Source organism: Armigeres subalbatus, chromosome 2 (assembly GCF_024139115.2).
Source record: "Armigeres subalbatus isolate Guangzhou_Male chromosome 2, GZ_Asu_2, whole genome shotgun sequence".
Lineage (NCBI taxonomy): Eukaryota > Metazoa > Arthropoda > Insecta > Diptera > Culicidae > Armigeres > Armigeres subalbatus.
The window spans coordinates 149,587,698-149,615,154 of NC_085140.1; the positions used below are offsets into that span (position 1 = coordinate 149,587,698).

The following is a 27,457-nucleotide window of genomic DNA, read 5'->3' on the forward strand; positions in this document are numbered from 1 at the left end:
CCTTCTACCTTTTTCCTTTTTCATTTTTCCTTCTTCCTTCCTTCTTCTTCTATTTTCTTCTTCTTCCTTCTCCCTTTTGCCTTTTTTCTTCTTCCTTTTTTTCTTCTTTCTTCTTTCTTCCTTCTTCCTTATTCCTCTTTCCTTCTTCCTTGTTCCCTGTTCCTTCTTCCTTGTTCCTTCTTCCATTTTCCTTCTTCCTTTCACCTTCTTTCTTCTTTCTTCCTTCTTCCTTCTTCCTTCCTCCTTCTTCCTTTTTCCTTCCTCCTTCTTCCCTCTTCTTTATTCCTTCTCCATTCTTCCTTCTTTCTTCTTCCTTCTTTCTTCTTCCGTTTCCTTCTTACTTCTTCCTCATTCCACCTCCCTTTTTCTTCTTCCTTCTTCCTTATTACCATTTTCTGTAAACCGGGGATTGCTTTCTTTTTCCTTCTTCTTTCTTTTTACTTTCTTTTTCCTTCTTCCTTCTTATTTCTTCTTTCTTCCTTCTTCATACTTTACTTCTTATTCCCACTTCTCATTCGGCCTAATGACCATTCAGCCTAATGACCGTTCGGCCAAATGACCATTCGGCCTAACGGCCATTTTAGCACTGAATTTGTTTTCTTCACATTCTAAAAAGGCTGCTAAATTCGGTTGTGGGCACCCTCATTTTACTGACAAATCGATCAATATCGTTGTCCCCAAATTTATTTTTAATGACGTTTTTATGCAGTTTTTGTAATTATTTAGGACAAAATTGATTGAAATAATGAGTTTATTTTTTTTTGTTTCTGAGCATGTCTAGTTATTCTACTGACACTTGTTGGGACTAAGCGTTGAAATGACAGTAAAGTTAACTAAATACACGAACAGTTTCCACTTTTTGCATTGTGTTTGATAGTATTGAAACAGAACAAAAATCACGAAGAACCAGTAACTTATTTATTTATTTATTTTTATTTATTTATTTATTTACCAATAACCTGACCATAAAGACAAGAATGAAATCGTACAGATCAATCTATATGATAAAGAATGAGATAATGAGCGAAAATATCTATCACAATTGTAAATAAAATAAACCAAGTTCATATCGATAAAGCATATTCATATGATACGATAAAACCTTTGATCTCCTCCAAAACAAGCAAAGCATAATTGTAAAAATTGATTTTGCTTAATTTTTGATATCCCTTGCACCAGTTGTCGCACTAGTGGTCCCTATTTGGCCAGTCCCATAAGAAAGCAATGGGATTTGCCAAATAAGGAACCAAAATTAAGAATAGTGCCACAACTGGTGCATGCGTTCCTATTATGGATTAATCAATTTTGATGATTATAACCAATTTTATTGTGGTTTTCACAGCTGTTCTAAGGAGCAGGAAGTAAAGCCTTTCGCTTGATATATAAAGTCCACCCTCATGCCTTTTACTTATTTTTTAAATAATAGTTGTTCTTATGTATGGCGACAATTGGTACACCCACCCTATGTAACTATATTATCAAAGGCCTGGTGTAGAGGTTTCCACTCTCCCGCCAGTAAACCTAAAGAAAAAAAATAGGTCCAAAGTTATAGACCAAAGACAAAAGGGTGCCCACAATCGAACCTCTTCCCTAATAATTCAAGTTATAAGGTAGGTTATTAATTATGTAGTGATGAAAAATGTCATTCCGTGCCTTAGGACTAATTTGCTACTAGTTTTCTACGGTATATAATGTCATTTTAGGATTTTTTTTATGATCCTTCAACGCTCCCATAATACGAAATTATATTTTTGAACATTGATTGTGAGGAGTGCCATACAATTTTCATAAAATATTGAAATCCATAAAACATAAAAACTGTCATCGATAATTGTATGGTTTCACTGAAATGGTTAATTGCTGTTAAAGTGCTTTTAAGAGATTATCAATATTATTATGAACAACAGTCAGTAACAAAACTATCGATCAAGTTAAGGATGCCTTATCCCATTGTAAGCATTTCAATGTAAGGATCTGGCCCTAAATTCCGGCTCACCAAGAAAATATTTCAATAGTGAAGCGTATTTTAGCGATTGAATGTGATTTCAGTGGGGGGCAAAACAGGTATTTTGTAACTGATGTAGTCTCTCTGGTAAGCCGCATGGTTAACATTTGACAGGTCAGGCCTCAACAATTTCACGTTATCTACCAATTAACATACGCTTGGATTGCATCTTCTTACTTTCACCTAATGTTAATAAAACGTTCGATGATAACACCTATCAGTTGAGTTACATTCCCCGATCAGTATCAACAGTGAAAATGAAGAGGCTCCTAAAAAACGTGTTCGCTGTGATTGCACTGAGAGCTATCACGTGTTTGGCCGTAGAAAGCGAAAGTATCTCCAGTAACCAAACATCGCTGAGCAGTCGTCAGGGCAGAGGTATTCAAGAGTGATTAAGTGTTTTTCCTTAGCGGATGTATTAAAATTACGTTTCAATTTTCCAGTGTTTGCCTTCCATACGATTGGGCGTATTGCGAATACGCTGTGTACGGGATCAAACGGTTTGTTGGGAACATGCCAGGTTAAAGGCGAATGTGCCGCTAATGGAGGCATTGGAATGGGAACTTGCAGTACTCTATCTACTCAAGCTACTTGTTGTGTCTGTAAGTGTTTGTGCTTCATTGTGACTAGCGAACAAATTTATCAAATGTGTCAAGTGTAATTACAGATAGAGCTACTTGTGGTGGGTCTGGATCGCAAAATATAACCTATTTTCAAAATTCAGGTTATCCTGCGCCATACAATGGAGGTGGCAGGTGAGTTAGAGATAATAAATGTTAATTAGGCTACGATCCCCAAAAATGTCATGACTAATAAGCAAGGTAAATTTTAGTATGAGGTGTTTTTTCTTTTGGATTTCAGGGAATTTGTTGCATACCAATTTCTCAGGAAAAATGTAGATGCGATTCTTCAAATTTCTCAGTAATAGGTTATTACTACTAATTAGTTTCTTGTTCAAGTAATCTAAATTCATATTCTGGTAGGGGGAATGACGGCTTTGGCAGGTTTTGTTCTATTATTGGCAGGGGGGTTTTTTATGACTGATTTTGCTCAAATTTGGCCTAAACATTCTTTGCATATCAAAGAATATTGTGGCCAAATTTCATAAAATTCGGTCGACAAAAACCCCCCTGCCAATAATAGAACAAAACATGCCAAAGCCGTCTGTTCCCCTATTATAAAACTGTTTTTTAAAATTTATATTCTAACATAGTTTACAAAGTCTCCGATTACTTTTTTAAATTCTTTTTTATGAACACATGACGCCATTTCTATCCTAAGACTCTCGAGATTACATTTGAATTTTGTACTTGGAAGATGATCATTTTTCAAACCAATTCTAAAAGCTATCATCAAGATACTTTCTTCTTCTTATTCTTTTTCTTTAATGGCTCTGCATTCCAACTGGAAGTTGGTGGGCTTTTCAACTTAGTATTCTATTAGCATTTCCACAAAAGCTTTCTATGCCCGTCAATGCATAAGTATGTATCTTGTGTGGCAAGTACAATGGATACACTATGGCCAGGGTATCGATAATGTTTCCAACCCGAATACATCCTAGACCGGACCGAGAATCGAGCTCGTCATTTCCGGATTGGCAATCCTACGCCTTTGATCCCAAGGTTACTGGAGCTCTTTATGTCACCGAATAAACCACATCGGTTACCAACTTTCCATCTCAGCATGTTGTATAGCATGGTGATATTCCACACTCTAACTATCGTCAATTCAGGTCTCACTTTTGTGGAGATGAGACTGCAATATAATTTTACTTAGTCATTGGGTAGATGAAAGTTAGAGTGCATGCTTTCAGCAGTTACTTTTGAGCGTGAAATCATAGTTTTGTACGGTCAAACAAAATTAATCATTTTTATTTTTATGTTTCCAATTAAAATATATACTTAAAAACCCAGATTAATCCACCTAACGGTGATGATGCCTTTCTCGTGCATCGTGAAATGTATTGAAAAAATCACACAAGAAAGGTCAAAAAAGCACTTTAGAAGAATAGATCGCATTTTTTCTATCATTTTGCATGTTTTTGCATTAATTAATATGCATTGCCACCGTTCCAAAAAAAAAATAATTCTAATAATTCCTCGAGGAAATTCTCCTGAAGTTTCTCCAGAAATTCCTGCTGAAGATCCCTGATAACTTCTTTTGAAGTTCCCGCATAACTCCCCCAAAAGTTCCATCAGACATTCCTCCGAAAGTTCATGCAAGAATTCCTCATGAGATTCCACCCGCATTTTCTTTTCCAAAAATTCTTTTTCGAATTCCTTTAGGCATTTGAGCGATTCCAAGCAACAGCATCAAAATTTAAGAAAATTTTTAATTCATGATTTTCTATTGAGTTGAAACTTTGCACAGTTTTTCAATTTCATCTAAATCGTCATTTTTCGATATCAAATCTTCATATTGAGTCACGACTAACTTTTCAAAAGGGTGTATGTGAAAATGGTTCAAAATATTTAAAAGCTGCACAGCAAAAACGGAATGTTCGATTGTTATGATTTTTCAGCAAAGTTAGACAACTAAATGGTGATTCTTAAGAAAATGTGAACCGTAAAAAAATTTTTTTTTTTTCTTTTTAAAATATCATTTTTGTCACAAAAACTCAAATATCTCAAAACCCTATCTTTTTTCGAACGTAATTTTTTAGGGAAAACGGTCCATTATATTAGCTATCTACCATAAAAATTTGGTGATGGTAAACTAATAAACAAAAAAGTTATGACATTTCAAACATTTCACAATTTTCACATATAGTAAACAAAAAAAAATTTCCGTGTATTTTTTTTATTTCAAGAATCGCAGTTTGATGCTGATTTTATTGTTAAGGGCCTTGCGTGAGTTAAACAAGTTGTTTGTATGATATTCCATATTTATGTGTTCATCGATATTATGCATATTATATGTATAAATATTATATGTATAAATAAATAAAAATGAATTAATATTATCCTAAGTATTAAATTAAATGTGGCAGTTACACAATGTTGTTATAGAAACTCTAAGAGTTTTGGGTTTGAATTTTGGGATGGGTTATGATATCATGAAAACAGTTTATTAATCCTTATTTTTTATTTATTTTTATTCCAATATTTAAAATATCGAACACTTTTGAATTATTATCAGCACAGTTTGAGTATAGTTTTGCTTTAATTTTATTTTCCGACAATGGAATGAAACAGTGAAATTTTTGGGTTCCTTGGATCGTTTTCGCGTTATTAAATTGCTCGCTGAGCTCTGAAGCCTTTATTTCGTACTCTTCAGTAGTAGTAAAACAAAATGATAATTTGGTTAAATCTTTTTCTTTTCTACGATTTGCCCAATCAAAAAGTTCTTTCGCAGTTTTAATTGGATGCTCACGTTCTTTGGCTAAACTTGCTCTTGTGGCCATGCGCTTTATTGTTCCTCCAATAGCATCACAAGGACCTTTTGCCATGTGATGTAGCAAAAAATGCCATTCTGCATCAATTCCGTACATTGATTTAAATTGACATAGGCTCGAAAAATTCTTACGATTTTTGTACTGCGACGCTGCTCCATCAGACATGAAATATATCTTTTTGACTTCTTTATGCTTATCAACGCGTAAAAAGTTAATCATTTTTTCAATGAACAAGTTTACGGATACTGAATCGTGTCTTAAATCTTCGGAAATTATAATAAAACTTAAGTGTTCAATTTGCGTACTTCCATTAAAATAAATAACGAATGGATGAATTGTAGCTTGTTGTACGTTCCAGTGATGGGACTGCACTTCATCTTGCAATACAAAGCTGTAATTTTCAGAACAATCACAAATGACTAAAAATTCACCATTTTGTAATGTATTTTTCGTATTTTTAAAAAGCTGGATTGTTCTGTTTTAATGAAATCGTGAGGGATTAAACTTTCTAATTTCAAGCAAAGATATGACACAAACTCATCTACAGGTTTTACAATAGTTTCTATGTCACACCTATCCGTGGTCACCCATTGCTCAAATGATAACTGATCAATATATTTTTCTTCAAACTCAGCGAATAAAGTATTTTCCAATGATGAAGAATCTGGACAATCCGAACAAAATCGTAGATAGCAATTTGATGTTGTATTTTCACACAAAAGACTACCAGTTAACATTTTAATATCCTTTGTTAAATTGATTCTTTTCAAACTATGTAAAATAAGATTAATATTCTCATGGGTTGTGCACACACACATTATGTGCTCCTGAATTGGAAAGAAGCTTACATTGCCTTGGCCGAAGGCTTGCAAATGAGGAAAACCTATTTTAATATTATCGTGAATTTCCTTGAAGCGTGTGTACGCTTCTTTCAAAATCGTCATCATTAATCGTTTTTGGATTGCTTGACGCTTTCCATCTTTTTTTTACTGATACATAATCTTTTTGACCAGGCATAGCTCGACTTACTTCATCATCTTCAAAATATTGAACTACTATTTCTTTTGTCTCATCTGTTAATGCAGTACTAGACCTAGTATTTTTGGTTGAAAGACAGTTATTCTTCAATTGTTTTGCCTCTTTTACTGTATTTCTATTGGTTTTGAACTCATCAATGGTATCCTGAATAGACCACGAACTTGGCAGCATCGACAAAATCAATAATTTTTCTTTCCTTGTCGTGGCTGCATTCGAGAACCTTTCCTTCATATTTATAATTACCTCATCGTAGTCTGTATTTTCCACATCGTCAGGTCCTAATTTGAAGAGGTTTCTTCGTACAGCTTCGTTTATTTCACGGTATTTTTTCTCCGGGTAATAAACGTAGTCCATCTTACTCCATTTAATCGGAGTCACTTTTATCCCAGCTATGCCCTCGTTAAAGCGTTCGATGTTGACCTTTTGGATACACTCATCTTCCGATTGATTTGTTGAAACAGATTTCGCTGATGGTACGGTGGCAAGGCTCTCAGCACTTAATACTTCTGGTAATTCCTCAGTTGTTGTCGATACATCTGGCAATTCCTCAGTTGCTGTCGTTTTCGAACTTCCTGCGCTCTGCTCAACCGATGATATACAGATTGCTCTTTTGTCAACGTTTAGACGGCAGGACGTGCAAATGCGTAAATTTGTATTCAATGTGGACATTGGAGCATAACCAGTCGCTTTCAGTTTATCTATGGTGCTTTCGGTGAGATTTCGTAACTCTTTTGAACACTTTTTTCCATCAAACGGCCTACAACAGTTGAGAAAGCGGCTACTCATGTTGTTCGTAATATTTCAATAAACAAAATCACTTTTAAGTTTTTACTGACTAGTTTGGTGTCATTTGCTTGACTGAAGAAAAAAATTACTATAAGATCTTTAACAACCTTAGTAGTAGTAATTTTTTGCTTTTTCGTGAGCATTGTCATGGTATGTACCTATCATGCATTTGTTGTTGTTGAAGATACCTGTTTCCTCCCGATCATAAAGTCTATTCTCTAAGAGGTATATTTTTTGCAGGTAAACTATAGACGTACACGTGTATATAAATCTTTGATTTTGAAGCTTTTGTCTTAAAAATAACATTTCTGATATGTTTCTATCAACGTTATTATCAACAGGTTTCAACACTATTAAAAGAATTTTTCGCCAGTCACGTGCAATGAAAATTATGACACTATCAATACTTTTGATCACAACACTGGATCGTGTCTAAGTTTCTTATAGATGCTATGAATAATTAAATCAAAATATCATGAAAACAACTTGTTTAAATCACGTCCCTTAACAATAAAATCTGCATCAAACTGCAATTCTCGAAATAACTTACACAGAATTTTTTTTTTTATTTACTAAATATGAAAATTGTGAAATGTTTGAAATGTCATAACTTTTTTGTTTATTAGTTTACCATCACCAAATTTTTATGGTAGATAGCTAATATAATGGACCGTTTTCCCTAAAAAAATTACGTTCGAAAAAAGATAGGGTTTTGAGATATTTGAGTTTTTGTGACAAAATGATATTTTTAAAGGCAAAAATTTTTTTTTACTGTGCACATTTTCTTAAGAATCACCATTTAGTTGTCTAACTTTGCTGAAAAAATCATAACAATCGAACATTCCGTTTTTGCTGTGCAGCTTTTTAAATATTTTTGAACCATTTTCACATACACCCTTTTGAAAAGTTAGTCGTGACTCAATATGAAGATTTGATATCGAAAAATGACGATTTAGATGAAATTGAAAAACTGTGCAGAGTTTCAAATATTTTCGAAATGGTCGCTCAGGATCGACTGACATGCCCCCGTGGAATGCCTCATTTCTCTAAAAACGTTATAACAAAATCCACTTACACTTACTCCAAAAATGTCGCCGTGAATTCCTCCAGGAATTTTCTTTAGAAATTCCTCCGGGAAATCTTTCAAAAATATTCCTGAAATTCGGAAAGATATTACTACAAAAATTCAGTATATCACTCCACCCCAGGGATTCTTCCAGAAAGCTTCCAGGTATTCCTATGCACATTTTTTTCACTATCTCGAAAATAAATACATAAGATAAGAAAACCCAAAAGTTCCAGGTCCCTACGGGTTATAGTTTTTGAGATACTAATTATCAAAGTTGAAAAAAAGTTAACAAACGCTGCTGTTTTATTTTAAAACTTCTGGTATGAAAGGTTTTTTTCTGATTTGATACCAACGTTTATATATAGAATTGTAAAGATAACTAAAAGAGCTTTCATATCGTACTATCGAAAATCTAGAATATTCAACTCTGCTGTGAAATCTGTATTGTTATACACCAGTGAGATTTCGTGTATCAGTAGAGTTCATGCGGTATTCATCAACTGATGTCAGCGTTTTATTGGGCATGTAAGAAATATTAACTCTCTACTTTTTGGCAAATCGGCCAAAAATCCCACACAAAATTCGGCCAACAATATAGCTAGCTGATGGCATTTTTAAATTGTAAAAAATCTCAATCATATTGATAATATTAACATTTTAAAAAAGTGGTGGTATTTCATTGCCAGAAAACTCATTAGGCAAAACGCCTTCCAGCTGGCAGCTCTTTGGGAACAACGCACCACGCATCGGCGAATCAGCCTTCTGGTATGGACAGTGCGTGGAGACGCGTAACACATTGTAGGTTAGTCCGCCTAGGATGTTTCGCCTCGCCAAAATGTTAGATGTTTCATCAAAATGTACAAATATGACTTTACTATAACATAAATTTACTCACTAGCGTCAAAATAGCAAAAAACGTAGCCTTGTGCAAACGGAAACACAAAAATACTTGAATTTACATCCGTAACATGGGCGACCTAATACCCAACCAAAATCACTATAATGCGTCTTGAAGCATTTTAACAAAAACCACTCAGCCAGCCTGCCCCTTCCGGCAACCAGTCCCGATCTCCCCTATTGTGGTACATCTCGATATCCGTCGTCCGAATTTGAGTTGAACCGCGTGTGCCAAAAAGATTCAGTATACGATTTTTGGAGCGTAAGCACGTTCCCGTTCCGATCCCGACTTTTTGGCACACGCGGTTCAACTCCAATTCGGACGATGGATATCGAGATGTACCACACCTATCTTTGCCAAAAAACATTGAAATAAGACGTTGGATTGCCAATCTGGAGATGGTGAGTTCGATTGTCGGTCGGGCAAGGATGTTTTCGGGTGGGAAACATTTTCGGCTCCTTGGGCATAATGTATCTATTGTACTTACTTATTTTTTATCTACTTACTTACTTATTTTATATTAAGAAAATTATTTTAAACTTTTAGTGGAATGTCTTCACTTGTCATAAGACGAGTTTGTACTAGGTGTACATTGGCAGAATTTCGCCAATATCAGAGCAATATTGGTATGGGATTTTTCGTTAACAAACTGAATATCCACTTCCATATATTTAATTAGAAGAACGAAACGCTTCTGGATCCCATTTGGCAGACGATGTCCTGCAATCCTGCATAATATGAGAGAATGCGCGTTGTGAACTGCCTAACAAATTCCCATACATCTTCTTCTTCTTCTTATTGGCATTACATCCCCACACTGAGACAGAGCCGCATCGCAGCTTAGTGTTCATTAAGCACTTCCACAGTTATTAACTGCGAGGTTTCTAAGCCAGGTTACCATTTTTGCATTCGTATATCATGAGGCTAACACGATGATACTTCTATGCCCAGGGAAGTTGATACAATTTCCAATCCGAAAATTGCCTAGACCGGCACTGGGAATCGTACCCAGCCACCCTCAGGATGGTCTTGCTTTGTAGCCGCGCGTCTTACCGCACGACTAAAGAGGACCCCTAAAAGATATTTCACCTGTGCTAAATTACTGTTATTTTATTTTTATAGTTATAGAACAATAATAGGTAAGGGTATGCGATAACACACTTTTTCCTAACGAAACGAAACGAAACGAAATTTAACATGCCCAAGTTGTTTCGAAGCGAAACGAAACGAAATATAGTTTTACTTTCGAGACATCGAAACGATGCGAAATGATTTAATTCGGAATTTTACGAAACGAAACGATTTTTTTGTGTGATAAATCGTCGCAGTGTGATAAATCGTCGAGTTCTCATTTATATACCCCAGCATTTGTGTCGCTTTCAATGGAATTCATCGTGGAATGTGTGCTCCCCAATCTGATCAATTCTATATCAGTAAGTATAAACAAATATAGCTGAGAACTTTTTTCAAATGGACGTAATTGATGATGACCTTGATTTTTGAAATGGCGATTGTGCTCTTAATTCAAACTATTTTGGTCAACTAATGTTCACAACAGAAAGAATTGATTGTGATCTATCAGGTAGTAACGTCAGTTGAACGAAATATGCTGAGCAGAGAGAGTAGGAGTCGTTTCAAATTTCAGGGTCAAATACAGTTACGCCTATTTGAAATTCCTATTTAGGAAAGTTCGGCACGGCAAATGCTGGGTATCGCGTTGCAACTCCTATCCCTACCTCCTCGTGGCGCTGGCCGGGATACAAGCAACCTTAGGGAAGATCGGGTAACCAACCCCGGTGGGAACTCTGGTCGTATGCTGACAGGGAAGGGGGGATTTCCTCCTCTCCGGAGGTGCAAATCTGATCGAGCGTCTGTTCTCCATGTTGGGAGCGGCTCACAACAGCGTCTGTTCTCCATGTTAGTGGCGGCTGATCATCGTCCGAGTGCCAGCGAGGGGCTCTAAACTAAAATGTGCACATCATGCTGCATCGTGTCAGCATCGAGAAGACAGACCCTTCATCGCGATGTAGATAGCGTTACCCTGGTAAGGTAGCCTACCGAAGATTCTACAGTTACCAAGAAAGGCAAAAGTAGAGCAAACGGATTGATTCAACGGCAACGGACCCGGCAACGAAAAAAGGACAACGTGAGTGTGGCAGAAATCCAGGAAATACGGTGGCTCAGAACTGGAGAACGTGAATTCCGGGCGGTGGATCCAATGTGTTCGCTTCATTCAAGTACCACATATACTATAGCGGTGGTGACAGAGCAGAACGAGGAGTTGGCTTCATGGGGAAGCAGATGAAGCGTGTTATTCGGTGGAAGTCGATAAGCGCCCAGACAACCAGAATGCATGCATAATAGAATTGTTTTTTTTGTTATGCGATGCCTATGCACACAATTTTCATCGCATACCAGTCGCGAAAACGCTTTTTACGTACAAAAGTGGAGGCGATATATGTGTATTTTTTACGCGACGTTGCACGGCAGTATATGCGATGTGTACGATTTTTATGCGAGTTCGTTCGTTATACATTGCGATGTAGTTTGTGATAACAAACTCTGTTTGACAGATAATCCGATTTCATTTGAGTTTGTTTGCAGGAATATGCGATGACAACAAATGAAACTGGAATTAAGTCGTAAAAAAGCCTACTATGCGGGAAAATTCATAAATAAACTGATGAGCTTCGCACCTCAATGCGATTTTGATGAAATTTTGATCGGTAAACGATTTTATTCGTACATTCTTATGCGTTGCGTGGTTGTCTGGGCGACCGCCTTTGCGTGTTGAGAATGAAGGTCAAATTCTTCAACTACAGCCTGATCAGCATCTATGCCCCAACGAACGATAAGCCTGACGACTTGAAGGATGAGTTCTATGAGAGCCTTGATAAGGCCTACGGAGAGTGCCCAACAAACGATTTAAAGATTGTCATCGGGGATGCAAATGCGCAGATCGGAAAAGAAAGTTTCTTTCGCCCTGTCATTGGTACGGAAAGCCTTAATTCCGCTACCAACGATAATGGTCTGCGACTTGTAACCATTGCTGCAGGGTTGGCAATCAGCAGTACCTACTTCGCACGTAAGAATATCCGCAAACACACCTGGCAACATCTGAGTGGGGACTCTTGCTCACAGATAGGCCACGTGCTTATTTAAATCTTGGGGGCTGTATGTATATTTCGATGATTCGCCAAATATTGACTGTTGTGTGGAGTATCTTGACCTTTTTATTCTTACTTTTAGGTAAGATTCCAATTGTTACTTGAACGTAAAATGTTTTTTTTTGTTAAATATCTTGGCTGTGCATATGCACAGCATATGTTTCAAAATGGACAAATTGATATGATATTAATATATATTAACGTAAAATGTTGTTTAAGCGGTGCTTACCCATGCACACAAATCTGGTTTGAGGCCTAAGCGGAGGTGAAGAAATCAGCCTTTAATAAGAAAGAAGCCCTCTAAAAAACATAAGGGCCGTAGGAATCCACGCCACAGGTTTGCCTCTTTGATAAAGTTATTCTGATCTGATTTATATCTGATTACATTTACACTCTGAGCCTGACGTCTTAAATACTGAATCGGATTACTTTTGAAAAAATGGGATAGAATAGTTTGATACTTTTCTTTTTCTGTAATGCATTTCAAACAAAACACTGAAGACGTTTTATTGAAGAAAACTAAATACGTATTGCACTCTAAAACCTACCGTTTTGTCTCAGATTCTTGATCCTCATAACTGAAAACCAATTAAATTCTAAGATTTAGGGCGCTAAAATGTCAGTGTTTGGTATATTAGTCATGCTCGGCATTTGAGTCAAAAGTGTACTCAAAATTGCTTCTAATTCGACCTATTTTCGTTTGTAACTATCAAAGCTACACAAATTATCTCAAACTGTGTTAACAATTTCCACGGCCAACAAGCACCAACTTTCATTGTTATGGAGTCTTAAAAAAACTTTTTATCTCTATGCAATAAACTAATTCTGTCCAATCTCTTTATAAACACGATTATTGGGAATATGAATATGTTCGAGATTTAAATCAAAACGGTAGGAAACTTTAATTGCTAGAAGTTTGTCATTCCTTGTAGTTTTCTAACGAAGACAATTGTTTGCAAAAAAAGTAAAAAACTTTCGCACATTATTAATCAAATTTGATCGAAAAGCAGATGTATACGTTGAAGAGTTTTTTTTGCAGATGCCAAATAGGATCGAATGCTAATATACGTAAAATGGAGTATTTTAGCCATTTTCTTTTCAACAAAGTTTAACCGAAATGCTTTCAATTCACTCCGAAGGCAAACTTTTAATAGAATGCTCCACGACCCATGGTGTTATATATTGACGGACTCAGCAAAATTGTTTTACACCAACAAATGCGTATTCAGCTTTCTGCTTGAACGTTTCCAATAAAACGCTGAAAAGTTTTTGTAGTAGATAACTAAAAACGTTTTTATTGATTGGGAATTGGAATGCGTTGTAAAGGCACTTTTTATATCTTATAAATATATAAATATATAAATATATAAATAATACAACCTTTATGGTTTTATTCAGCGGAGCAGCCGAATTTTTTTATGGATAACGTTTTGTGTTAGTTGAAATTTGTTACGAAATTCCGCGGAATTTCGTTTCATTTCGTTAGAATTAAGTTTTTGTGGCGAATTTTTTTTGGAATTAAACAAAAAATTGATTTTCGTTTCGAACCACCAGAAACTTCTGCCTCTGCCTTTCTGCCTCTTTCCTTCTTCTTTGCCTACCTTCTTCCTTCGGTCTTCTTTCAATCTACTTACTTGTTTCTTCTTTGTTTTACTTTCTTTCTTCTTCCATCTTCCTTCTTTCATATGTTTTCTTTCTTTCTCCGTTTTTCTTCTTCTTTCTTTCTTTCTTTCATCATTTTTCTTCTTCCTCCTTCCTCCTTCCTAACATCTCACTTCTTACTATTCATATCACCATTTTCACTTCTTACTCCTTACTTCTCACTTCTTTCTACTTACTTCTCACTTCTCCCTTCTTAATTCTCATTCGGCCTAATGACCATTTTATCTTATGACATTCGTCCCAATGACCCAGCACCATTATCTATTATCTGACAAGTTAGTACTTGAAGAGGGCTTAGAAATACGTCTATCAGCTAAATATTAACTCAAAGCAAGGTTTGGCCTTTGAGTGAAGAACTTATAAACCATAAAAATTCACGTTAATATCGAAATAAAAAGGTTCAGCCTTTGTATCATTATAAGGTAAATGCACAAAAAAATAAAACATGCTCTTGGGAAGGACGTTGCCACATCACACTAACCCTTTTCATTTATCTAAGAATCAACTTATTCATCTCAGATATTTTTCATATTTTCTTCACTTAGTTGCGTCTACACGGTGATTCCGCCAGATAACACCATCTGTCAGCTCCGAATCGATTTCACGCAGTTCACGCTTTCGCAACCGAACGCCGATGGATTGTGCACGATAGATAACATTCAAATCAGTGGCGGAAGCTCCCGTGTTCCGGTGATCTGTGGAGACAATAACGGGCAGCATGTATATGTTGCATTCAGTGGCACAAGTCCGATCAAAATCACAGTTGCAACGACTGCATCGACATCATTGAAACGGGTGTGGAATCTGCAGTTGAGTTTGATCTCCTGTACCAGCACCTACAAGGCTCCTTCGGGATGTTTGCAGTATTACCTTGGGCTTACCGGAAACATACAGAGCTTTAATTATGGTTCGGGAGCCAGTTCGGCGGTGAACTCGGTTGGTGTCACCGGTACGCGACAGCTGGCGAATCAAAACTATGGAATTTGTATTCGGAAGGGCGTTGGAGTTTGTACCGTCACCTATAGACTGGTAAGGATTTCTAAAAGATAAATTTCGCACAGAACCTGATCAATTATTCAACAGCCTACCGGGGATCCGTATGCGTTTACATTAACCGGTGATGTCTCCTCGGCAACAGCATCAACCCTGGGTACTGCAGCAGTCGGTACTCAAGGAAGCAATTGCACCACGGATTATCTCATAATCCCGAACCCAACAGGCCAGATGACAGATCGCTTTTGTGGAATGGGAATCGCGACAACTATAAGTAAGTACCTATTGAACAACTACATTGGGTTTGATACAGACTAGTTCGCTTGTTTCAAGAGTGTTCAAGGTTCCTAATGAGGGCCAAGAGAAAATATTTTAGTCATAAGATAAATATTGTCGCTGGCGTCGCTGTCCGAAACATGTTTTTCTGGCTGGGATAGGGAGGATGAAAAAAAAACCCTGATTAATCCACCTAGGGGTGATAGTGCCTTTCTCGTGCATTATAAAAATAGTATTTTGGCCATAACTTCCGAGCCCATAGTCCGATCTGGCCAATTTTCAATAGGAAACATTGGGTTAAGGTTAAGGATAAGTGTCTGAAAAATGAGTGACATTTTTGCATAGTTTTGCGCACACACACATACACACATACACACATACACACACACAGACATCACTTCAATTCGTCGAGCTGAGTCGATCGGTATATAACACTATGGGTCTCCGGGCCTCCTATAAAAAGTTCATTTTCGGAGCGAACATATAGCCTTTACGTATACTTTGTATACGAGAAAGGCAAAAACATGATCTCACAGTTATGTACCCGACATGTTTCGGACAGCAGAACAAAGATAACCGAAGCGACAATTTTTATCTTATTGTAACTAAAATATCTTTTGGGCGAATTCTTTATTGAACTAAGCTTCAAGAAATGTTACTTTTGGAAAAAAAACCCAAATTTATCCACCGGTGGTGATGATGTCTTTCTCGATTCAATATGTTGAATTCGAATTAATGTTGTAAATGCAGTGCTTATTGCCTACATTTCGGCGGTAAAAAGATTTGGTGCAATTCTAGTACGTTGCTTAAAAATTACTTACCGTGGGTTGCGCCACGGCTAAAATGATTAATGATTCAATGTGCATTTGTGTTTTTGTTGATTAAAAAATAAAAATATAATCCAAACTGCTTGATTTATTAAAAAACAAAAACAATAGTGTCCAACTAGGAAATTTGCTCCGTCGAATGAAATCAGTTGCACTCGAATCTGTCAAGCCCTTCTTTATGAAACGCGTTTAACAAAAAAATATTTATGGGCTACACACATACACACTTTTGGAGTGAAATTATAGCCTTCTGGTACAACTTTGTTGTACGAGAAAAACAAAAAATAATATTTACATTGCAATACATTGCATTACTTTGGGGGGTCCCGTAGCTTAATTGGCTACACGTTCGCCTTACAAGCCCCTCCACCAAAACCCTCGTCAGTCGCCGAATCCGTAGCTCATGCAGTGCCGTTCTGGGGTAGGCGCTTTACCGTCACGGCTGCTTGATGACGACTGACAACTTGTTCTTCTCGGAGGCATTCCTCCAACGTAACCCGGATATGACAACCATAGGCGTGACTAGAGTCTCGGTCTTTTTTTATATATTCCCTCTAGGCAAATCTACATACAGACACCTGAAATTATCACTCAGGGAGTGGGGCAGAAGGCCAGCCCGCCGGACCCACTAAACCCACCCGAGCAACAGAAGGTTACTTGAGTTACCCTCTCTACTAATACCCTGGTTCCCCCAGGAACTGCCTCCCAGCATTACTTCTGGGGAATAGGCAGTACTTGATGCACTCGCCCATTCACGCTCACACAGGTACTCACCCCGTATGAGTCTTACTTGGGTGCTCTCTCTAACACACCCTCTGACACACCCTGACACTCTTTCTGACGCACCATATGAGTCTTAGGGGCAAGCCAGAGAAAACGCGACGTGCGATGCGACGCGACGCGACAGTGCAATTTGACAGCCTGTTGATAATGATTGTTATTCTTTTACGTGAGTCGCGTCGCGTCGCATCGCTTGTCGCGTTTACTCTGGCTTACCCCTTACTTGGATGCTCACCTCTGAAATACCATGTGAGTCTAACTTGGGTGCTCACTAGAATGATTCAAATTTTGACTTTTTTGCCCCCCGATGCTTAAACGATTGCATTTGCCATTTTAATAACCTCCTAAATTTTTAGCAATTTTGGATGTAATTTGACTGTGCACACGTCATTTGAAGTTTGTATGGAAATTACTGTGAAAACTGACCCTTATGTGGAAGATCGTTCCGAGAGGTGGTCCATGAACTATTTAAATATAATCAACACATTGCCTACACAGAATACTTCTCAAGCTGAAAGGCAGTTGTTGTTGCGAAGCGATTTCTCGTTTGGAAGCAAAGTTATGAAGAAAACAAAAATGCTCATTATTGATATTGATGTTATTCTTTTACGTGTTAAATTGAAATTCCACCGATTCAGTATTTCCTTAATAACTTTTCTTGCGAGCATCAAATCGTTTCGCAACAAAGTCGGCCTGTTTCCTTGTAAAATTTCTTATGTTGCCTATGTACTCATATGTTGTTAGAGCTTAAAGGGGAGCGCTGGGGAACGGTTTTCCATGAAAGTTACCGTTTTCATAGCAATTTTCATACAAACTTCAAACCGCGCGTGCTCACTCAATTTACATCCAAATTAGCTAAAAATTTAGGTGGGTTAATAAAAAGGGAAATGCAATCGTTTAAGCACCGGGGGCAAAAAAGTCAAAATTTGAATCACTCTAGTGCTCACCCTTTACGCACCATGTGAGACTAACCTCGGCATATGCAGTCCATACTAACACCTATGCAGTCACTCTTCTGCCATGCCTCGTGGTGGCGACTGCGGTTGCCACCCGCTGCGATACTCTTACCTCGACATGTGCATGTCGAATGGAAGCATAACCTCTCATTCACTTCCCCGCGCTCAGCCTGTTTTAGCTCTAACTAACCAATCACAAGTTAGTCATGCTTGTCGACTGCTGCTCGACGCGCCAGATTCTCTGCAAGCTGCAGAGTTGTTAGACAGGCCGTTCGTACCCTCTGAGTACGGGGTCAGCCTGTTGAGGATGATCCTCTCTAGCAACTTGCCCGTCGTGTCTATAAGGCAGATTGGTCTATGCGCCAGGTGTTCGGGTTCGCTATGATTGCTGCCTTGAGAGCACTGTTCGGAATTCCATCAGGCCCTGGAGCTTTGTTCGTTACCAGGGACTTGGCCACCGCGAGTAACTCTTCGTTCGTCACCGGAGCCACCATTTCGGCCGCACCCATATTGCCTTGTGGTGCAGGAGCGCGGGGAAGTGAGGGGAAGTGAATGAGAGCGCGGGGAAGTGAATGAGAGGTTTGCACATGTCGAGGTAAGAGTCTACCGCAGTCGCCACCACGAGGCATGGCAGAAGAGTGACTGCATAGGTGTTAGTATGGACTGCATATGCCGAGGTAGGAGGGTCGTAACGTAGAACTGTTGGTACCTATCGCTATCGACACCTCGAGACATGGCAGATGTGAGTAGAGTGAGCATCCAAGTCAGACTTGCGTGGCATGTTAGAGGTGAGTACCCAAGTCAGAATCACATGGTATGTTAAGGGCGAGCACCCAAGTCAGACTCGCATGGCATGTAAGAAGTGAGAACCTAAGTAAGTCCCACATGGTGTGTCAGGAGGAGTGGCAGGGTGTGCTAGAGTGCGCACCCAATTAAGGCTCAGATTTGTGTGCTAGAGCGTGAATCAGGCGGTAGGGTGAGCATCCAAGTTAGTCTCACATGGTGCGTAAAGGGTGAGCACCCCAGTTAGACTCACATGGTATGTCAGTGGTGAGCATCCAAGTAAGACTCATATGGTGCGTCAGAAAGAGTGTCAAGGTGTGTTAGAGAGAGCACCCAAGTAAGACTCATACGGGATGAGTACCTGTGTGAGCGTGAATGGGCGAGTGCATCAAGTACTGCCTAATGCCCAGAAGTAATGCTGGGAGGCCGTTCCTGGGGGAACCAGGGTATTAGTAGAGAGGGTAACTCAAGTAACCTTCTGTTGCTCGGGTGGGTTTAGTGGGTCCGGCGGGCTGGCCTTCTGCCCCTTCAGCCCCACTCCCTGAGTGATAATTTCAGGTGTCTGTATGTAGATTTGCCTAGTAGGAATATATAAAAAAAGACCGAGACTCTAGTCACGCCTATGGTTGTCATATCCGGATTACGTTGGAGGAATGCCTCCGAGAAGAACAAGTTGTCAGTCGTCATCAAGCAGCCGTGACGGTAAAGCAGCCGTGACGATATCCAACTCGGCAGACCTCGTTGGATAAACGTACAACTCGTGCTGAAAAAAATCATCTTTTTGCAACTTGTTACACAAACTACTATTATAGAATTCATAATAAAAATAAAGAAATATTTAGGAAACATGTAAATGAAATAAAAATTGACCAAGTTGGAATTACTTTTCAAAATTTTCTGGTGGGGAGGGGGGTAGACCACAGTAGATCTCGGCACAGTAGCGGTAGTAACACAAAAATAAAAAAATAAAGAAAGGAATAAAGAAAAACATTTCATGGCATATGTGCGAATTTCTACTCGGGTGTTGCCACGTATGTTTGCGGATACACCCGATTCTGTTTTAAAACGGATATTTTTTTACACGGTGAAAAAAATACCAATCAAAATTTTCGCAAAGAGACTCCATTTTGCATGATTCTGCGTGAAATCATAAAACTTTTATTAAACGACTAACGATGGAAACGTAAAAAAATATTTCGACCATTTTTGAAAAACTAACTTTTTTTTAAATATATTAATTTTTTGTCCATCATTTCTCCATTATGACTCATAGTGTAAAAAAGTATATATATTATCTGCTACAACATATCAAAAAATAAAAAATATTGAAAAATTCGTTTTTGAGAAAATCGATTTTTAAGTTTTATTTTCAATTATTGATCATTTTTTTTCACAGTGTATATTTTTTTCACAAAGCCCCAATGATTACCCAAAACATTGGCGAAGACACCAAAATAATCGGACAAGCCGTTTTTAAGTTATATATTTTTTTGCAAGTGTGCAAGTTGTTTTTGCTTAGGCCCTTGTCAAAAGTTAGACTAGAGTCAAAATGGAAAACCAATGATGCAAATTATGTTTTTGATCAATAGAGGTAATAAACTGTAGAGGAAGTGTGTCGCTGTCGTCACTGGCGAGAATAGGGCTATAAATGCCCACGAAGGAAAAATCAGTACGTTTTGACAGTTATGTACCCAACATGTTTGAGAACGAGAAAAAGGGAACCGCAGCGACAATCGTTCTCTATGGTTTATTACCTCTATTTTTTTTATCACAAAGAATGTATATGCAAAATTTCAGGTAAATAAAAAAATACAAAATTGAAATCTCGAAAAAAAATCATGATTCAACAGAGAATTGCTTATATTCCATGCAGGTAAAGGACTTTTCAATAGCTATCTCTTGTATTAACAAGATGATGGAGGGATCTCTGAGAGTGCCGTTTTTAGAAGTGTTCGATATTGGGAGGTGTCCGACGCGGGGGGATCTTCCCCTATGTATTTTTAATTTAGCTTACATTTATAGTAAAATCAGTAGTGATTCAGATTCATCTCAAGTTTGTGAACAATTCTTATTCGAGTCTGAAACGAGATAGAACAAACTCACTAGTTTCCCCTGTAGTGTTCTATTTATGTTAGAAATATTTTCAAATTAATTAGATAATATATTGGATTTATCTGAAGAAGTAAATGACGCATTCATACACCAAAACAATTGAAAAACGTTGAATTTCATGATTCACTCGTGGTTCAAATCTGCATAAAAAAGAACTGAGCGGTGTAACAGTTTCAAAGCTTTGAATCTCAACTACCAAGAAAATGGATCTAGAACGGCTTGCCGGGGAAATACAGAGGTTGGACAGAATGATCGGCAAAATTTTATCAAAATGACCATAACTTCGTGAAAAATCAATCAATTTCTGAAGTTCTGTCAGTGTTTGACAGGAAAATTTAACAAGTTTTAGAAAGCTGGTTCAACACCATATTCAGACCGCCGGATACCGAAAATAATTCGGATTATTTAAGGGCATGTCAAAAATGCTATGTTTTGAGCGATTGTATTTTTTATTTGGGTGGAATGTTGATCCTTTTTATATTTTTTACAGAAGCTATATAGAGCTTCTCCTGAGTTGATTGATATATTGATGTCACAGATCGGACAGCATACACCTGAGATATTTCCGTGAAACCAGCTCTGAGAAAAGTGGCCATAGTTATACTTTTTCAATTAGGGACACGGCAGCTATTTCCATCTATCGTCGTCGCGGCTAAAACCAACGAAAGCAACGCCCATTTGCTTAAATTCCACTATAGCAGAACGCTTTTCCTGAATTTACGATTTGGTATGGACGAGTTTGGAAAATGTGTCTCTTTTATTGGTTTTCGAGACTATGACGGAAAGACGAAAATGCCTACCTTAACCCTATAACAATATGGATTTAAAAATTCATGGCTATTAAAGGCCATAAAAATGCATTTATTTGTGTAGGGTAGAATAGTCTAAAATGAACCTATGGGGAAAGTAGGCCAATGAAATCGTATCTATTACCTACTCACTTAAATATTCGCTGTGCAATTCTCGATTAAAGTACACTCAGAAGTAGACCAAACCTGTAATAACATACAAACAAATCATTTTTCATATTTTCAAAGTTTATACTAAGCTAGAGTAAAAAAGTAATCTATGCAAGATTTAACCGAATGCAGCGGTGACTTTTTGCTGGCGCGTACTTTGCTGATGTCTGTGCGTATGCGCCAGAGGCTGTTAGGAAGCGTACATAACTATATTATGCGAAACTCCTGCGGTTTTATGAAGCGATGAACCTAAAATCTTTTTAATACATTCACGGGCACTAAATATAAAAAAGAGCAATTTTCTATGCCTTTGATATGCGACCTCATATATGTACTTTATTCCTAGTAAAATTATGACATCAAGATACTTAATAAGGAATGACCGCATGAAAACGTTTTTACTCATGATTGTAAAAATATTATGTTTCTTTTAATAATGCTTAATTTTTTATTTTTTGATAGGTAGTAACCCATTTCTCGCTATGTATTACATCACCGATGGAAACGATACACCCGATGTTGCAAACCGAGGATTTAATTTTCTATATACTCAAAATTCATGTGCAGTTTCGACGGGCAAATAATCTCTTCGTTATTGTATACAGGACAAGTACTGAATTAGGTTTAATAAATTGTTCGTTGTTTATACTTCATTGTTTTAATTTTTTATGTTTTATTATAGAATAAATAACATAACTTGCGATTAGTGTTAGAAAAAGGAATAAATCAACAGTCACACACAGACATATACGAACACTTACACATACATGCAGGGGCAGCAGGGACTTTGTCCAAGGGTTAGACGACCCCTCCCCAAAATAAACACATAATCTCCCCAAAATCCCCAACATAAACACATGCGCGCTTCATCATATACACACACGCATACAGTTGGGAATCGCTGGTTGGGGCACAACCTCGACTCAACTAACGAGCTCTTTTTTTTGTTGGGTCAACTAATAGTCGTTAGAGCACGTACATTTAATTTCGACTGCATCATCACAAATAATGTATACGGGGACGCTTTTCAGCGTTTGCATTGAAGTTCTGTGAATGGTTGCTTTTTAGTTGGACCATCAGCGAATCATGACTGTACGTACACTTATGTACTATGCCTTACAGGAGACCTTCCTCGACAGTTTTCCATGACATGGTCCTTTTTTGCTGCAAAGAAAGGCGTAAAAAGTATGTTTCTATCGAACGCAATGCAAAAAAGTATTTCCATTTCTCTCGAGACTTTTGACTATTTGGCGTATTAACCAAAAGTAAGCAAGCCGTCTGGTTTGAGCTTCAATGTATGAAGATTTATAACGATAAATGTGCTCAACCACTTTGTGCACACATTACAGTTATTATTACATCCTCATAGCGGAAAATTATATCTGGCCCCACAAGGTAATTCATAGGGGAAGGGGGGGCAATATGCCCTAGCTAAGCAAACACTGATTTATTGTCTTATTTGTAACGCTATTCATGGGTATTTTTACATGATGCAACAGTTAAACAAGAAAGCTACAGGGGATGGACAAAATAATTAGGATAGGCAAATTTTGGGTAAAATTAGATGTGTTGTAACTATCTTAGTTATCATCCGATTTTGACAATTCAGGCATGCCCGAACTAGAAAATTAATGCAGTTTGACGGTATGTCCATAGAACCGACTATGGCCACCGGATTCCGCAGATATTCCGGTTTTTTCGGAGGTTGGTTCAAAATCGTAAATTTGAGGTGGATATTAGGAGAAGTTGTGGTTAAAAATTGAATAATATTAGTAACCACAAATGAAGTAGGGCTCTTGGAACCATATATTGAGAATTGGAATCGGACCAGAATCAAGTGAGATATGGCCATTTCTTTAAAATCGGTTCCGATCGATACTTATCAAAGGGGTCAGGCCACAACTTCATTTGAATCTCGCTTTTTGATAGATCGTCCACTATGATTTTATTCTAGAAGGGTTCTAATGTGTCCAGAATGAAAAACCAATTGAATAAACGGATCCTGGAGTCGCTGGGATGTCCCCGGGGAACCTGTGAATGGGGACATTTAGGCTTTAGCACCAAAATCAGTCATTCGACGGCTCTTTTTTCATGGTTTTCGATCAGGAAACGAAGTATGAATATAAAATGGTCCATTGTCGGCTCTGACCGCTTCCAGGACCTACGGATTGGCCCCGGGGAACCTGTGGAAGGGGACATTTTAGTTTTACCACCAAAACCAGTCATTCGACGGCTCTTTTTTTATGGTTTTCAATCAGGAAACGAAGTATGAATATAAAATGGTCCATTGTCGGCTCTGACCGCTTCCAGGACCTACGGATTGGCCCCGGGGAACCTGTGGAAGGGGACATTTTAGTTTTACCACCAAAACCGGTCGTTCGACGGCTCTTTTTTCATGGTTTTCGATCAGGAAGCGAAGTATGAATATAAAATGGTCCATTGACGGCTCTGACCGATTCCAGGATCTACGGATTGGCCCCGAGGAACCTGTGGAAGGGGACATTTTAGTTTTACCACCAAAATCAGTCGTTCGACGGCTCTTTTTTCATGGTTTTCGATCAGGAAGCGAAGTATGAATATAAAATGGCCAATTTACGGTTCTGACCGCTTCCAGGACCTACGGATTGGCCCCGGGGAACCTGTGGAAGGGGACATTTTAGTTTTACCTCCAAAACCAGTCATTCGTCGGCTCTTTTTTCATGGTTTTCGATCAGGAAGCGAAGTATGAATATAAAATGGTCCATTGTCGGTTCTGACCGCTTTCAGGATCTACGCATTGGCCCCGAGGAACCTGTAGAAGGGGACATTTTAGTTTTAGCACCAAAACCAGTCATTCGACAGCTCTCCATTCATGGTTATCGATCAGGAAACGAAGTACGAAAATAAAATGGATCATTGACGGCTCTGACCGCTTCCAGGGCCCAAGGATTGCCCCCGGGAAACCTGTGGAAGGGAACATATAAGTTTTAGCACTAAAATCAGTTATTCGACGACTCTTTTTATAAGTTTTCGATCAGGAAGCAAAGTATAAATATAAAGGGACCATTGACAGCTTTGACCGTTTCCAGAACCTACTGGTTGCCCACGAGGAACCTGTGGAAGGGGACATTTTAGTTTTTACACCAAAATCAATCATTCAACAGCTCTTCTTTAATATAAGTAAAGTATAAATATAAAATTGACCATTGATGACTCTGATCGCTCTCAGGACCTATAGAATCCCCTCGGAAAACCAGTAGAAAGGAACATTTAAGTTGCAGCACCAAAACCAATATCTCAATAGCTTTTTTTTCTTGATTTTTGATCAGAGAGCGAAGTATGAGTATAAATTGGACCATTAATGGATCTGACCGCTTCCAGGACTAACGGATTGCCTCCGGGGAACTGTGGAAGGGGACATTTTAGTTTTAGCACAAAAACCAATCATTGGACGGCTCTTTTTTCATGGATTTTAATCAGAATGTGAAGTATGAACAAGAAATGGACCATTGACGGCTCTGACCGTTTTCTGGACCTACGGATAGCTCACGGGGAACCTGCCTACTTCATACTTCGCTTCCTTATCCAAAGCCATGAAAACAGAGCCGTTGTATGACTAGTTTTGGTGCTAAAACTAAAATGTCCCCTTCCACAGGTTTCCTGGGCCAATCTATAGGTCCAGAAAGCGGTCAGAGCCCTCAATGGTCCCTTTTATATTCATTTCTCGATTCCTAATCGAAACCACTAGGAAAGAGACGTCGAATGACTGGTTATGATGCTTAAAATAAAATGTCCCCTTACACAGATTCTCCAGGAGCAATCCGTGGGTCTTGGAAGCGGTCAGAACCGTCAATGGACCATTTTATATTCATACTTCGCTTCCTGATCAAAAATCGAATGACTGGTTTTAGTGCTAAAACTAAAATGTCCTCATCCACAGAATCCTCGAAGGCAATCAGTAAGTCCTGGAAGCGGTCAAAGCCGTCAATGGTCATTTTTAATTCATATTTCGCTTCCTGGTCGAAATCCATGAAAAAAGAGCCTTCGAATGACTGGGTTTGATGCTAAAACTAAAATGTCCCCTTAAACAGGTTCTTAGGGGTCCAATCCGTAGGTCCTGGAAGAGGTCAGAGACGACAATGGTCCATTTTATATTCATACTTTGCTTTCTGATCGAAAACCATGAAAAAAGAGCCGTCGAATGACTGGTTTTGGTGCTAAAAATTAAATGTCCTCTTCCACAGGTTCCTCGGAGGCAACTAGTAGGTCCTGGAAGCAATCAGAGCCGTCAATGGACCACTTTATATTCATACTTCGCTTCCTGATCGAAAACCATGAAAAAAGAGCCGTCGAATGACTGGTTTTGGTGGTAAAACTAAAACGTCCCCTTCCACAGGTTCCCCGGGCCAATCCGTAGATCCTGGAAGCGGTCAGAGCCATCAATGGACCATTTTATATTCATACTTCGCTTCCTGATCGAAAACCATGAAAAAAGAGCCGTCGAACGACTGTTTTTTTGGTAAAACTAAAATGTCCCCTTCCACAGGTTCCCCGGGGCCAATCCGTAGATCCTGGAAGCGGTCAGAGCCGTCAATGGATCATTTTCTATTCATACTTCGCTTCCTGATCGAAAACCATGAAAAAGAGCCGTCGAATGACTGGTTTTGGTGGTAAAACTAAAACGTCCCCTTCCACAGGTTCCCCGGGCCAATCCGTAGATCCTGGAAGCGGTCAGAGCCATCAATGGTCCATTTTATATTCATACTTCGCTTCCTGATCGATAACCATGAAAAAAGAGCCGTCGAATGACTGGTTTTGGTGGTAAAACTAAAATGTCCCCTTCCACAGGTTCCCCGGGGACATCCCAGCGACTCCAGGATTCGTTTATTCAATTGGTTTTTCATTCTGGACACATAAGAGGCCTTCTAGTATGAAATCAGAGTACGATCTATCAAAAGCGAGATTCAAATGAAGTTGTGGCCTGACCCCTTTGATAAGTATCGATCGGAACCGATTTTAAAGAAATGGCCATATCTCACTTGATTCTGGTCCGATTCCAAATCTCAATATATGGTTCCAATCAGCAAGAGCCCTACCTCATTTGTGGTTACTAATATTATTCAATTTTTAACTACAACTTCTCCTAATGTCCACCTCAAATTTACGATTTTGAACCTACCTCCGAAAGACCCGGAATATCTCCGGAATCCGGTGGCCATAGTCGGTTCCATGGACATACCGTCAAACTGCATTAATTTTCTAGTTCAGGCATGCCCGAATTGTCAAAATCGGATGATAACTAAGGTAGTTACAACAAATCTAATTTTACCTAAAATTTGCCTATCCTAATTATTTTGTCCATCCCCTGTACTTGATGCCATTCAAAAATTGTCAAAAATTTCAATCATATTGATAATATTCACATTTCAAAAAAGTGGTGATATTCTGTTGCCGGAAAACTCATGAGGTAAAACGCTTTTCAGCTGGCAGCTCCTAGACAACAAAGCACCAAAGGGCGTTTTGGGGCCTCTTCCCCTACATTTCAAATGATGGTTCTTTTTTTCAGATCTCATATGAATCGGTTCGTTGTAATAAATAAACAATAGTGAATATTCTTGGGTCCTTTCGCAAATTACGTGACGCTGTAGGGGGAGGAGGGGGTCAGGCCGAGCGTTACGATCCATACAAAAAAAAAATCTTCCGTACAAAAATTGTTACGAAAATCATTAAATTTAGCGTTACGTAATTTGTGAAAGAACCCCTTTCGGATTGA

General features: G+C 38.4%; 1 protein-coding gene across 1 annotated transcript; it reads left to right on the forward strand.

The window, feature by feature from the left end:
- Positions 1-2,155: 2,155 nt before the first annotated feature.
- On the forward strand, positions 2,156-22,353 carry LOC134215262 (uncharacterized). The gene is made up of 6 exons (XM_062694484.1): positions 2,156-2,383; positions 2,449-2,607; positions 2,673-2,760; positions 14,565-15,048; positions 15,103-15,286; positions 22,168-22,353. The coding sequence occupies exons 1-6, from the start codon at positions 2,263-2,265 to the stop codon at positions 22,287-22,289; spliced, it is 1,158 nt and encodes a 385-aa protein (XP_062550468.1). The 5' UTR covers positions 2,156-2,262; the 3' UTR covers positions 22,290-22,353.
- The last annotated feature ends 5,104 nt before the right edge of the window (positions 22,354-27,457 follow it).

Coding starts and splice junctions, on each gene's coding strand:
- LOC134215262 (XM_062694484.1), top strand. CDS start 2,263: ATGAAGAGGCTCCTAAAAAACGTGTTCGCTGTGATTGCACTGAGAGCT. Junction 2,608..2,672: donor TCAAGCTACTTGTTGTGTCT/GTAAGTGTTTGT, acceptor GTGTAATTACAG/ATAGAGCTACTTGTGGTGGG. Junction 2,761..14,564: donor CCATACAATGGAGGTGGCAG/GTGAGTTAGAGA, acceptor TTCTTCACTTAG/TTGCGTCTACACGGTGATTC.